The 14,770-nt window shown below is 40.5% G+C and overlaps 1 protein-coding gene across 4 annotated transcripts in view; it reads left to right on the top strand.

Annotated features, from left to right (window-relative positions):
* The first annotated feature begins 393 nt into the window (after positions 1-393).
* Positions 394-14,770, top strand: part of LOC127417885 (histone-lysine N-methyltransferase, H3 lysine-36 specific-like) — a 30,347-nt gene continuing 15,970 nt past the window's right edge. The window contains exons 1-12 of one of the 4 annotated variants that reach the window (XM_051658136.1): positions 394-574; positions 2,009-2,868; positions 4,091-4,232; positions 5,198-5,370; positions 5,499-7,359; positions 7,460-7,572; positions 9,750-9,963; positions 10,056-10,138; positions 10,609-10,662; positions 10,775-10,823; positions 13,283-13,440; positions 14,087-14,197. In XM_051658136.1, the coding sequence (XP_051514096.1) occupies positions 2,026-2,868; positions 4,091-4,232; positions 5,198-5,370; positions 5,499-7,359; positions 7,460-7,572; positions 9,750-9,963; positions 10,056-10,138; positions 10,609-10,662; positions 10,775-10,823; positions 13,283-13,440; positions 14,087-14,197 (3,801 nt within the window). In that variant the 5' untranslated portion in view covers positions 394-574; positions 2,009-2,025. Of the gene's footprint in view, positions 575-762; positions 1,517-1,886; positions 1,910-2,008; positions 2,869-4,090; positions 4,233-5,197; positions 5,371-5,498; positions 7,360-7,459; positions 7,573-9,749; positions 9,964-10,055; positions 10,139-10,608; positions 10,663-10,774; positions 10,824-13,282; positions 13,441-14,086; positions 14,198-14,770 lie in introns of those variants that run through there. The other 3 variants (XM_051658135.1, XM_051658137.1, XM_051658139.1) reach the window with 3 other exon arrangements.

Below are 14,770 nucleotides of genomic sequence, written 5' to 3'. Positions count from 1 at the left end.
AATGCAATTTGATGGAATTTTGTTATGAAATTTAAATGTGTAAATCTTAAAATTATTATTTTGAGTGTACATGACTGTAACTGTTATATTTACCGAAGTCACGTGCCAATAACATTTACAATTTATAGCATATTAGCCCGTATGAAATGTGTGTGAATATTTTATAAATTATTTGATTTGCATTGACCAGAAGGAAAACTGATTATAAGGTACTTAAACGGAGTGTCAGAGCCATTCTAGTGTTTTGCTGCCAACATATGTTTCACCTACAGAGGTGCTGACCAACTCATTACATTACAAATATTGTCTTTGATGCCAATGAGTTACACTGAGATACAAAAAGGGGCCCGTATCAACGACTTGCTTTCAGTGAGTCTACATGCACGGCCCGACTCCAGAAACACAAGGCAATGCATGGATCCTCTCCTACTGTCTTTGTTTTTAATTCAACTCAGTTTCCATACAAACACTGAACGCGGATCCATAACAGACGACTCAGTTCTCAGAGAGTGAAAGTCGACCGACTAGAATACGTCGTTATAACAAATACATCGTCTGTAAGGGAAACCGCAAGGTAGGCCAATAACCGAGTTGCCTTTTATCTCGTGCCACAATGGAGGTTGACGCATCTCTGACATGTTAAAGCGTGGCATGGCCTTATTTCCTACCACCAGAGAAATGCGCCAAAACACAGAAAAGGAAGCATGTCAGAGCATGTGCCTTTTCATCGAGAGCTATAAACACACTGTTTTCCCCTCTTGTGTGACTTCATGGCTTGGTCGGCTACCTAGCGCGAGCAGTCTCTCTAAAATGGTGGAAGTTACGCCTTTGTTAGGACAAGGAAACAAATGGCGTGAGGGTTAAAAACAAACGCTCTCTGTCGTGTCGTTTAATGCACGCAACAACACACCATGCGCCCACTGTTACTGTATGCACGATGCATTTGGGACAAACTTGCGCGAGCGTTTGCATGCACTTCGCTCACATACATACAGCGCGCGAGATGTACCTGGGAAATGGGGAGTCGGGTTAAGTGGACGTGAATCTATACAGACTGGGGGTTGGGTGTGCTGTGCCGATTGGTCGCTTTCACCAGCACAGAGACACACGCACACAGGCAGGCAGTCAGATCAGGGCTTGTTTTAACACACATACACACTCATACACATACACACACACGCGCAAGGGCACTCTGCAAGCGGGGCAAACAATCATGTATTTCAATTGAAATCGTGGCCGCTGAGAAACGTGCTTTCGATGCATTGACGGGGGCACGAGGTAGATGCTTCGGTGGAGAGTGACAGCCGTCCCGGTTCATTCTCGTTCATGTATTAGTCTCTGTTTTCTTATGTTGGCGAGTGGAGAGGGAGAGAGAAATGTGTGCCGAGGCCGGGCCTACTGGTGCAAATGCTGCTGGGATTGTGCAGATGCGCTTTCACAAATTGACCAAAAGTAAAGCTACATGCTCGAACTTGAAGGGCTTTCCGGTGGTTTTGTCGTGACCGAGACGTAAATGGTAAGAAACCGGCTTTTTGTCTCCTGTACCTTTTGTATTTGTTGCGTTATTCGATCCTTATCGTCGTGGGGGTTTTAATGGGTGACTTTACTGTATGGGAACTGTAGATGATGGCACATGATGATCATGCAACCTACTTTGCCAGCGTTTCCACACCAGATTCGCACCAGATGTCCTCTTGAAACAGTCCATGGGCGATATCGAAAGTGATTTATGTTGCGTTTTAGAGCTCTCTATCTTTGTCTCGTGGGATTCTTGACAAGACGGCCTACCGGGTAGCCATACAGCGCGCGCATGCAGGTGATTCACAGTTAGTGTTTAGCAATTACAACGTGGGACCATCATATAACGACTGTTTCTGTTGCCTAATTAATTGTTTCATTTATTGCAATGGTTGGTTTTGCATTTAATCACCATTTTCCAGCTTCCATGCCAGAGACCTGTCACTTGTAAGAGCATTTTTCTGTTGTTTTGTTTTTGTTTTTGTCCCAGGATGGAGCCATGACAGCATGAATCACTCATACAAAGTGGCTGCTGGCAAGGATGGCACAGAATGTCGTGGCCACCCACAGGAGTCCAAGGCAATTGATAGCCGCATCAGCTCCTGTGGACACCAGAGCACGAAAAGACAGGGGGACCAGGGGTCTGGCATGCATTTCAAACTCTCTGCATCCTCATTTTCGTACGATCAGAGAGAATCCACCTCCACCTACAGCCCGCTGAGAAAACTTCAGGATCTGACCAGCATGGTTAATCGTGCTGATGTGAGTTTGCAGGATAAGGACTTCCACGGGCGGAATAAATTGCTAATGCACAATCCCATTGACGGCAGTGAGTTCGGAATAGGCCTCTACCGCACGCCCAATTCCCAAGGAAACACTGACAGGACTGCTGTTCACGATCTGGACAAAAATGGTTTCTCACCTGTGAGCTCAGACAGCTTGGAACACTTTCCATCCATCCCAAATGGATTTTTGCATTTCGAGTCAACGCTGTTTGACAGCGGGGACAGCAAGGATGATGATGATAGGGGAGATGGAGTTGCACCATTTAAAGAATCGTCAAAGCATTGCCAGAAACGAGATCTGGCAAATACAAAGGTCCTGAGCAGGCTGGACCTAAGTACAAACAAACATGGAAGTTGTAAACTTGTTGCTAAAAATATGGTGAAGTCTGACCCTCCTGCTAGTCCCTCACATTTGCCTGTTGAAGTCATGATGGAAGATTTTGATAGTATGGATGATTATTCAGACAGTGACTGCGATCTGCCCAGCACTGGGAATTATGCTTCAATATTTAACTCTGGACTCTCTAAAAAAACAAGTTCACCCAGTGACTCCCATTCAAATACTGTAAGATCTTTATATATTCACTAGATTTATTATTTTATTATATGTTTCCTATAGTTAAGCAAATGTTGCTTAACTATAGGAAAATAGAAATGTCAGTATGCTTTGTCAAGGAGATTGTGGAACTGACATTAGGCAGAATGACCACTTTTGTCAATCGGACAATCGGGAACAGTTATTCAGCTGATGCTGATAATCTCCAACTTTGTTTGAGACTTTAATTTGGTCAACAGTGTGGTCAAAATATGACCATATTTTACATGTGTGCTACAAATATAATAACAACATAGTAATTACATGGTGCTTTTAATAACATACTTGCTACATTGAGGTTGAGATGTTTATTAATAGTAGGTATTGCCCAATTGTTTTTAACTTTGAAGTCATGGAAGTAGGTCAGTTGTATGATGTTCCTTCAAGCTAAAAGCCTCTTTAACCACAATTTTGCATTAATCTTTGACTATGATGAGCTCACCTTTTTCCAAAGGCACCATGAACAGAGATGTACGCCAAGTGCTTTTTGGTTCATATGTGTGAAACTGATCTGACTGTGAGCTTTGTCACATAAAAAAAAAAAAAAAGAGCATGTGCTAGGCCTGTATTTCATTCACATGTGTGGGCTACCACCACTAAACAGTTCTTTGCCACGGTAAGAGTGTCTGAAATGTTAAAAATGGTAGGCTAGAGGGCCTGGGTAGCTCAGTGGTAAAGACGCTGGCTACCACCCCTGGAGTTCGCTAGTTTGAATTCCAGGGTGTGCTGAGTGACTCCAGCCAGGTCTTCTAAGCAACCAAATTGGCCCGGTTACTAGGGAGGGTAGAGTCACATGGGCTAACCTCCTCGTGGTCGCTATAATGTGGTTCGTTCTCGGTGGAGCACGTGGTGAGTTGAGCGTGGTTGCCGCGGTGGATGGTGTGAAGCCTCCACAAGTGCTTTGTCTCCGTGGCAACGTGCTCAACAAGTCACGTGATAAGATGCGCGGGTTGACGGTCTCAGACGTGGAGGCAACTGGGATTCGTCCTCCGCCACCCGGACTGAGGCGAATTACCACACGAGGACTTAAAAAGCACATTGGGAATTGGGCATTCCAAATTGGGAGGAAAAAAAAAAAAAAAATGGTAGGCTAAACAAACAACCAGGCTTCTGGTGAAAACATTTTACTGATGTAAATAACGTTTAATGAATGTTTATCTTAAATGACAACTTTTTGTTATTTTAACCCAAGTCCAACAGCCCAAAGAAGAAGCAGCTCCCTGGTATAAAATACTCTGTTGGAGATGTTGTATGGGCCAAATTCAACCGTAGACCCTGGTGGCCCTGTCAAGTAACAACTGATCCACAGATTGAAGTCCACACCAAAATGAAAGGTGATTACTCTTGTTATGATATTGATCAGAGGTTGAACAATATGGGTTTTTCAGTGGCCGATGTCGATACGATATCTAGTGAGCAGGATGGCTGATGGCCAATATAAATGTAGATATACGTAATACAATTAAACAATAGGGAATCAGAAGTACAGAAAATTCCTAAAGTAAATCATAACCCTATTTTATACAATATATACTTAAATTTGCTTAAACTCGAATAAAAAAAACAACTGAAAACAGAAAGTGTTTACTATCAATTGTCAAGTCTATTGGTAGATTTTGGAACTGACACAAGTGAAAGTTTTTTTGTTAATTGGCCATGCAAATATGGTTATCGGCTAATGCTGATAATTGCAAAATGGCCAAAAATTGGCTGATTAATTGGCCTGACCGATATATCGGTCTGTCATTAATATTGATAACCTTATAAGACTGTTAATAATGAATTTCTAATTTAAGAACCATAATTACGATTTCAGGGACTTGTTTATAGTCTTATCACTTAGAATTTGAACATTTTACAATAATAATAATAATTTTTATTTATATAGTTCCTTTCAAGACGTCAAGGTCGCTTTACAAAGGAAAAAGAAACACACAGATGAATAGAACAAAAGTGTAAACAACCATGTATTTTATGCAGAGCTGCAACTCTCTTTGTCATAAAAACTATGAAAAGTACCTACAACTACTGTACAATCAAACTTTGGATATGCGAATAAACTAACCTGAATGTAAGTGGCGAGACATTTTAACTCCAAAATAGTTGTGTTGACAGTGAAAACGCAAAATGCAGACATTATTTCCTTGTCACCACATGTGTTCAAGAAAGTTAATGCTAATGTTCTAAAAAATAGTTATCAGTAGATGATACCTTTCTTGGAACCCATTGTTGTCATGTTGTCACAAAATGATTCTGGGGGTCAGGTTCTTAGATAATGTCATATGACCTTTTCTTGCAGATCCCAGTCGTCGGCCATGCCGCCTTTATTATGTCAGGATGTTTGGGGAGATCATAGACCAAGCATGGGTCCCAGCAAAAGCCACTTTTCCTTTTGTAGGAGGTCATGAATTTAACAAACTCCCTGTACTGAGACGGAGAGGAAGACAAAAGGATAAAGATTATAAATACACGGTAAAGCTAAAACTTGTTTGTTGTGACTTTGGTTGCACTCATGTATTGAACAATAAATTGTTCTCTTCAAATCACAAACATGTTTTCTTTGGTAGAATGGTTGGTAAAATTCCTTTGTTGGTCTACAGGTTCCTAAACGTCTAATGCCAACATGGAAAGCTAGTGTCTCGGAGGCAGAAGCAGCATTGTCCAAACGGTTAAATAGTGACCCTCCATTGACTTTCACTCGGGATGTACACACACCTATTTCAGAAGACAAGGCACCTAAAAGTCCCTCTTGCTCAAGGTCTGTTACACTATCCACAACATCAAGCTCACTTTTGTCCAATGGACTGGATCCATCCATCAAGAGCATAAACAAACCCAGCACTAGAAGCAAAAAGAAGCCTACTACTAGGAAGAATAGCTCAACTGTAAACACTCCTGTAAAAACGAACAACAGCTCTTTCTCAAAATTATTGTCGAACCCTTTATCAGACAGCTACAAACCTTCTAAAGTGGTTGAAAAGCACAAACTCGACCCCGTAGATAGTCCGTATTCAGATATTGACTCTGTACCAAGGATTCTGTGCCCCAAACGTTCAGAGGAATCACCGCAAAAAGAGGTGGTGAAAGAATCAAGCACTAAACCCAAGAAAGAACAGCCAAGTAAAAAGACAAAAAAAGCCAGCTCGGACAAGACACTGATAAGGGCAGGGTCTGGTTCAAAATGCACAACAAACAGCAAGCTAAAGAAGTCAACGCCAAAAGACAAAATGCTGACGGCTACAAACTCTAGACAGAAGGGTAGCAGATCCCCAGAGTCGTCTGATGGGTCTTTTGCCATGCACTCGATCTATCTGCCTGCCAGCAGTGGCTTAATGTCTAGAGCACTTGCCGCCAATGAAGAAACTGAAGAGAAAGCCATTGAACACTTAAGTCAGGAGCCAAAGTCTCCATCAACATGTGCTGGGGATGACCACTTTCACAAGTGTACATCCCCAAATGACCATCCAGAGTTCTCAAATCAGCATTGGCAGGTCAAAACGGACACCACAGAAGATTCCACAGACACATCATCCCCGAACACACCACCAAACCCAACTCTTCTTAAATTTACGAGAATCCGAACTAAGAAAAATGGCATTCAGAATGGACCTCGAATTAAAGGCAAATTTAGAGGTCCTAAGTCAGAGGTCACTGAACCCCCAATCAATTCTGTTAAAATCAAAAACGAGAATGTATTCTCTGACATATCATCTTCGTCCACCCCATCACCCGCGACCTCTCCCATGGATGCTTTCCAAGATATGAAGGAGCTTTCTTTCAGGTCTCTTGTCAAAGAGGAATGCAGCTCAGGAGAGCCTTCCCTCCGTGCAGATGCGAATTACAAATTCAGCACTTTCCTAATGCTCCTCAAGGACATTCATGACAGCCGAGAGAAGGATGGGAAACCTTTAACCCTCCCTCCTGCCTCTCCATCATCTCTCATCAGGGAAGAACCTTCTCTCATACCCTCAGGAGAGGACACATCTACTGATGTGCTTTGTGAAAAGGAATGGACAACAGTTGTGGATCAGAATAGTCAGCAGGGAAAGATGTCAACACCTAACAGCAGCTCTAAACAGAGCAAGGCCAAGCCGAAATCGGCAGTGAAAAAGGAGACACAAAAACATGGAGGAAACAATTTACACTCTCCACTGAAGAAGGAGAACTCATCAGGAGGTTTTGATGCACTTGAAAAGGGGGTGCCCCTATTAGGGGAACTCTCTAACTCTTGCCTTGATGCTGTTCCTGATGTCTGTGGCAAGGGCACCGTCTCCAAGGTCGCTCCTAAAAAGCGATGGCAAACATTTGAATCTGACATAGTGAAAAGCACCAAGCCGAAGAACGATCTGCATGGTCTGAATCAGGATGTAGTTAATGTGTCCACAGAGGTAAATGGAGTCTTCAAAGATAGTGTTCAAGAAACTCCACATTCTGACATCCCAGATAAAAAAGATGGTTCAGGTAAATCTTCTGAAATATTAGGTGAAGTCTTTAAAGTTCAAAATTGGATAAGTGTTTTATGCTGAACTCAATGAATTTTAAATTTTTCCAAAATTCTCAGAAAACAAAAGACTTCGAAAACCAAGTAAGAGACTGATTGAATGCAGTGAAGAATATGAACAGATAATTACTTTAAAAAAGAAAACAAAGAAAACCCCAGAGGCCTCAAAAACGGTAAGCTAATGGACCCTTTTCACATTTCAGAATTCAACTATACCAGGGTAAACTTCTATAGGGTGAAGGGGAGGCCACAGCAAATATTATTTTTACATAAAAGAAAAAAAAAAGCACAAAAAAAAAATATATCTCTGCTGGTTTAGCAGAGATTCACTAAAATACTTACACAGATCATGCTACGGCACAAACGCGGCCATAAAATCTGTGCTGAACGCAATTTGCACAGCACAGTTATGTGGGTTGGTTTTGAGATCTGTGTAGTGGAGAATGTGCAGACTACCAGGATCTGGCACATTCTGCCGGGAATGTACAGCATCACTGCAATCGTGTGATCCAGACACCAAAATCATCTCTTTAAAATTGTGCTTCTGGATATATGCCAGGTTTTAATGCTTCTCTCTATGGTTTGATCATTATTTGATGAATTACCAATGCCAAGACCAATAGCAAATCTGCTCAAATATTTCTTTTAAATAAATTTGAGTACAGATAGACTGATAGTCGTTTGACTGATATTTTTAACCAAGATATACACTTTTCTACTAAATCGGTTATTGGTTCTTTAATACCGGGTTTTTCAATAAAATTGGACACAAAAGACTATACATTTTAAGAATTAATTAAGTGAGGGGCTTTGAACTAGTGCATATTGCATGTAAAACTAGTCAAATTAATTCTTTGGAGATTGTGCGCAATATTAGTTTTGTAAAGCAGTTCTCCAGAGGTCAGTGAAAAATGATTAAGTTAATAATGTGTCTAAAAGCAGAAATAAAACAAGAAATAAAAATCGGTTATGCATATTGGTTTACGTACACTTACACACACACACAAAAAAAAAATCAGTATCGTAACGGTCATTAAAAACCAATATCGTGGATCTCTAATGCCTCCTACACACTACACGACTTCAAAAGACGTCGGATTGTGGTATCGTTCATATTACACAACTGTCTGTCTTGTCATTGAAGTCGTAGGGTTTTCAAATTACACGAGGAATCGGCAACAGGGGAGAACACATTACAAAACATTTCACTATTGACGAATCCCCGACAACTCTGCCTGGACTCCAAATTACGTTTCACAACAGAGTACACATGAGAAGTGATATGAGATATGAAAACAAATGCATGATCATATGTTATGCATTTCAGAATATGATGTGTATGTTTTCAATTGCCTTTACATAATGTGTAAAGGCATCATATATTTTATTGGTTACAATATGAAAAAGTACCTCCTACTGAAAAATCTACCTATTTGCTTACCTGACTGTCCAAGAGAATTGGCAATTTCTCTCCAACTCTTCTCTTTCTCCACCCGGTTGTGGTACAGTTCAGAGGAAACATCAAATAGGCACTGGTGCTCCTGCTAGTGTTCCACTAATTTTTCCTCCATTCCTTCGGTCCAGTGAGACTTTCTTGATACCGCAGCCATGCTAGTTGATGTTCTGTTGCAGATACATCAGGACTCCTCCCACTGAAACTTCCCATGCCCCGTTTCTTGCTCTCTCATTGGCTGTAGGTCAATGCTGCAGTTGTATTCAGTCAAAACACATTTCACATTGTGCTTTTTGGAATCACAGACAGGTCCAGATATTTAACATACTAGATATCTCGCTGACATCGGCGACGCGTCAGCGCTTCTCTCAGATCGCGTCTTTGATAATTCATACATTGCGTTCGTCGCTCACGGGAGCGAGCTCTGATTTGCCTATGATTTCGGGCTTTTGTCGGCGATCTCCACAAAACTGTCGGCGAGTGAAAATCGGGCCTAAAATCGTGTAGTGTAAACTCGGCATTAGTTTCAGTTTACCGCCTGCTTTCCTCGGGCGGTAATAGTGCGATATTATTTGCGCCAAGCAAATAGCATGGAGTTTTGTGAATGAAGCGCAACTGTAATGAGCCTAATTTACATAAAAAAGGAGCCGTGTTTGCACAGAAAGGAATGACTGACTTTAATTACTCAAGACGCTGTGCTGTTTCAGAGCTGATTGTGGGTGGTTACTAAATAAGATGCAGGTTTTTGCCCCATGCAAAAGTGAATTCGCTCCACAGGTTTTAACTATTAGGATGAGTAAATGGTGACAGAATTTTCAGTTTTGGGTGAACTGTGAGAGTGCAAACAGTATTGCTCTAGAAGAGAGTGTGAATAATGTTGTTTTCATGTCTTTCCAGAAGGAATCTTGGATTGCTAACACTAACTCTGCACAGACACCATCAGAACAGATTGCACCTGATGCTTTAAGTTTACCACCTGAAAAACCATCCGAGCAGTGCACACCAGAAGAGCAGAAACAACCACCAGATGGTCTTGTCCCAACTTCAACACTATTATCAGCATCCTGCGGAGTGTCCTCGCTGAACACAGAGTCATGTGAAAAGAAACCTGGTAAGAATGTGTAGTTTAAGACTCCTCACTGAAGTTGTAACTGTCAGCTCCTTGTGTAAACATTTCTTATACTGCTTTTGCTGCATCCTCAGAGAGAAGAAGGCCACGTAAGACTGCACACAAAGTTATAGACTGCTCTTTTGAGGAGGACTCTGTAAAGATCCCAAAGAAAAGGGTGAGAGTTCAATTAGTGGTTTCAGTATGAGTTTTGAAAAAAAAATGCAGTGTTCCCACGATCATGGAAAACCTGGAAATATTAAGGAATTTTTAAATTGTGCAAATTAAATAAAATATCATGGAAATTTCTTTAGTGATACATTTTTCTAGTTAAGCTCTTTTCAGTTATAGGCTAGATATTGCATTTGTGTAATGTAATACCACAGAAGATTTAAGTTCTTTTAAGTCTGTACTTTTCAAAGAATTGGTTAAAACGGTTCGTAATTTGGTCTGAATGATTCAATAGCGATTTGGTCTGATTTTGAATTATTCTTAAAAGTCCTTATCCAGTAGTTACAAACAACTGGTAAGGTCATAGAAAAGTCATGGACATTCATTGGTCAAAAAGTGTGGGAAACCTGATAATTAAATGTTTTGGCTCCTTCTACGTTTCTATTTGTATTTTACATTTCTCACTTGTTAAATCAGGATAGTAACCCACAAGGTAGCAGCCCAGAAGAATCGTTTATCAAAGATTTACAGGTACTGTTTTGAGATGCAATATTTGTTTTATACCAACTTTAAAAAGTAATATTAACAGACCTAGTTTTATCCAACCTGTTGAGCAACGCTACTGTCTGTAATGTTTTTACAGAATCAGGAAGTGCCTGAACCTACTCCATCAACTCCGTTTGCTGTATCAGGTTAGCAATTTTATTTTCATGAGGTTTTCATTTTGTTGCAGTGCATTTAGAATCAGGCTGTCAATCGATAATTTTTTAAAATCAAATGAATTACATGATTCATTGATTGAATTAATCACAATTGAGAAAGCACTTGAAATAACAATAATTCAATATATAATGATAAAGGCTGGGTCAACATTAATCCGGATACATTTGAAAACTGTGTTTTTGTTTTCGAGTCACTCTCCATCCACACTGCCGTTTTTAAGTGTTTTCCAACAGTTACTCGTCCACACTGAAAGGTATGAAAACACTTAAATCCCCTTACTGTGCATGCAAAAAATCGCCGTTGCATGTGCAGTCTGAAATGCAATTTCCTTGAGTTCCGTCGCCGACACAAATTCCGAGTAAACTTCCCATCGCCTTTGAAGGAATGCAATGTGAATGTTGTACATTGTAACATTTATCTTTAACAACGCTGTCAAGTGAATATCAGGCACAGCAGCGCCTCTATAACATGGGCCGCTATCTATTTGGTGAATGGATCACATGACTGTGTCGTTTTCAGAAATATCAGTTTTCCCAGTCCATGCTACAACGTGAAGACAACGTTGGGAGAGCGTTATCAAAGAGCTCCTTTTCCGCTGACAAAAATGCAGTCTCAGTGTGGACAGAAGGCCAAAACGTTGAGAAAAAGTTGCGTTGTCAAATGAAAATGTATTAGTGTGGACGTGGCCTAAATAACTATTTATATTTAACTAATTACAAATATAATCTCTATTGTAACTATAATAATTCAGATAATTAAAATGCATTACATTATTGTGGCAGAACCAAGACAAAACAAAAAGTGTCTTTAGAAGGCAATATATTGTTTATTTCCATAATGATAAGGCGCGGTTACATTTAGCACGTCGAAATTCTGTGTGTGAAATACAGTCATCTCGAAAGATTGTGAATTTCGGAACTTCCCCTCGCGGATTTTAAAGTTCGGTGAAATTTGAAAGGTGAATTCGCTGCGTTGACCAATAGTAAATTGTTTGGTTTGGTAGTGACCTCCGTGTGGGAAGTGCTCTGGACACAGCTACACTGAATATGCACAATGGACAAGAATATCATTTTAGCAGTTTAAAAAGAGGCCGCTTGACAAATAGTTTTTTGCTGTTTTTTTACCTTCTTCGTCTGCAGAGTTTTGCCATGCAAAGGTAATTTTGAACGCACCTGTAGGCTTATAACATAAGCCTATGAACTGCCTACAGTCCACAGCAATCCATTTTGTAATTAAATTCGTCAAATTGTCATAGATAGATTTGTTATAATAAGGGCATTTCTAAGGACGCGTCAATGTACACACGATCCAGATGGACTCACTTTGGTTGCGTCACGTCATGAACACAGCATTTTTAAATCACTGTGTCAGTTAAACGTAGTCTGAAATGTAGAAAAACAGATTTGCGCTCCGTCCAGCCGTGTTTGAACACGAGCATGTTCTCATCTTAAGCTCATATTAAATCTGTTTCTAAAATTGCCTTCTTTCACCTTCGCCACATTGCTCGCCTTCGTCCCTTTATCAATCTCAAAGACGCCGAAACACTACGTCTTGACTATTGCAATGCCCTCTTCATTGGTTTACCTGCTAACTCTATTGCTAGGTTGCAATATATTCAAAATTCTGCTGCTAGAATTCTTACACTTACCAAGCGCTCAGCTCATATTACTCCATTCCTGTTTGAACTTAACTGGTTTCCAGTTTTGTTTTGCATCAAATATAAACTAATCCTGCTTACATTTAAATCACTTCATGGTCTGGCACCTCACTTTATTAGTGAATTGCTTCTCCCCTACAACCCGATCCGCTCGCTTAGGTCTTCTGGGTCCGGAATCCTTTCTGTCCCTAGATCTCGCCTCTACTATGGGTGGCAGGTCATTCAGCGTAGTAGCACCCAATATATGGAATTCACTCCCCCTAACTCTTCGCAGTATCTCTTCTATATCTGAGTTTAAATCTCAACTTAAAGATTTTGTGTTCTCAGTGTTATTTATCTTAATGTGTTATGTATTCACTCTCAATGACTGTACTATCTGAACTGTGTTTTTGTGACTGTTCTTTGTGTATTATTGTGTTACTATTGTAAAGTGTCCTTGAGCTCTGGAAAGGCGCTATTATTATTATTATTATTGTCGCTAGTGTCAAGCAAGCCTGAGTGTGGTTTGTTCTCTGTATAGCTGTGTGTTGACTATTCAGCTGGAGTTTTGCTTACTGCCCCCTGCTGAAAACAGGAGGTACTTCAAGCTTCAGTTGCTCCAGTGGCGGTCCGGGGACATGATTAATTGCGTACATTTTTAATGTGTGATTTTGTGATTATAATTATCGCACTGAATTAACACTGTAAATCGACAGCTCTAATTTAGAATATTTTGAATGGTCCGCTGCCATTGTTTCAATATGGTTTTAATAAACAAACTTTCCCCCTCAGTGGAAGTGCAAAATGAAGGTGAAACAAGAACATCATCCCCAATCCAACATGACACACCCACTGTCTGTGAGACGCAGCTGGAAGTAGAACAGTGCAGCCCATCAAAACACATAGCAAAGGAGCCACTCACCAACGGCGAGGAGTCCCTAAACTCTGAGGTCATTATTCACAGCAAGATTTCACCTTTTTCATCAGTATATGACCAATATGTCCAAGTATATAAAGTATAATACATAACCTTAATTTGAAAATGCCTCTTTCTGCAGACATGCGTGAATGATTGAAAGGGTTTGGCCGACACAGATTTATTATAGTAGTATGATGAGTTCAATTTAATGGCTTCACTCAAAAATTTTAATTCAATCATCATTAACTCACCCTTATGTTGTTCCAAAACGGTTTGACTTCCATGGAATACAAAAGATGTTTGGCAGTATGTTAGGGCTCGACAGATTTAAACACCATTCACTATTATTGTATGGAAAAAAAGATGCAATGAAAGCAAATGACTTGAAGAAAAGGCTGACGTTCTGCCAAAAATCACCTTTTGTGTTTCACAGAAGAAAGTCTTACAAGGCTGTAACAACTATAGATATTTAGGGGGGTATGTCTCCCCCCAATTATTAGTAGTTGATCGATTTGGGTTTATCAGTGGACAAACAATTTCTCTGGTACAAAAAGTGTATAAATTATTTTCCGTGGTAATGGTATGGATGCTGTCGATAGAGCTTAGATTGTATTTAACTGACTGTCAGTCACTTTGGTATAGAAATTGCTCATCTCCGTTTTCAATTTTATTTTCAGGTTTTTGGTGCAGGATTCAATGACTCCTTATCAAGTGACTCAGGATGGTCAACCAATAGAAAATCAGGGGAGAGGGGCGGAGGTGCATCTTTGAAGGAGAATGTCTGCCAGGTAAATACAATGTAGACCATATGCTGGATACATGGGTTCAGTGTTCCCCCTATATGCATTTTGCAGCGGCTCTGCGCCACTGCTGAATTATGAGCGCCGCTGTTGGGATTTCACATGGTTCATTTAATATTCTTGACGCAAGATAACGCTTGCCAGCCCCAGTCAGTTGTATGCTTTCTACACTGCGAAAGAGACACCACCACACACACATAAATACAGACACTTACTCACAGTGATGTCACCGCATAACACGTGTCAAACTCGCTTCATTTCAAGTGGCCTGTGAGCTCATTTCTGAAATGTAGGATGGCAGGGGATCGCAACGTTTCACTGAACAATCAGTTAACGCTTTCCTTGTGAATATAAATGAGCCTTCCCAGTCATCTGTATGTTTTGGAGTGCATTTTGCTCACTTCAAAAGCGGAATGAAACAGCGCTACATGGGTAAATTTTCAACACAGCTTAATCATAGCAGCACGAGGGCAGAACAGGTGCGGTAATTTGCGGACTGGTCTCAACCAAACAGACTATTTTAAATGCGCTTGTAAACCAGCGAGATGCGCGGCGGGGATT

Source organism: Myxocyprinus asiaticus, chromosome 27 (assembly GCF_019703515.2).
Source record: "Myxocyprinus asiaticus isolate MX2 ecotype Aquarium Trade chromosome 27, UBuf_Myxa_2, whole genome shotgun sequence".
NCBI lineage: Eukaryota > Metazoa > Chordata > Actinopteri > Cypriniformes > Catostomidae > Myxocyprinus > Myxocyprinus asiaticus.
Note: the sequence above shows the minus strand (reverse complement) of the source record. Positions and strands in the feature narration are given on the sequence as shown.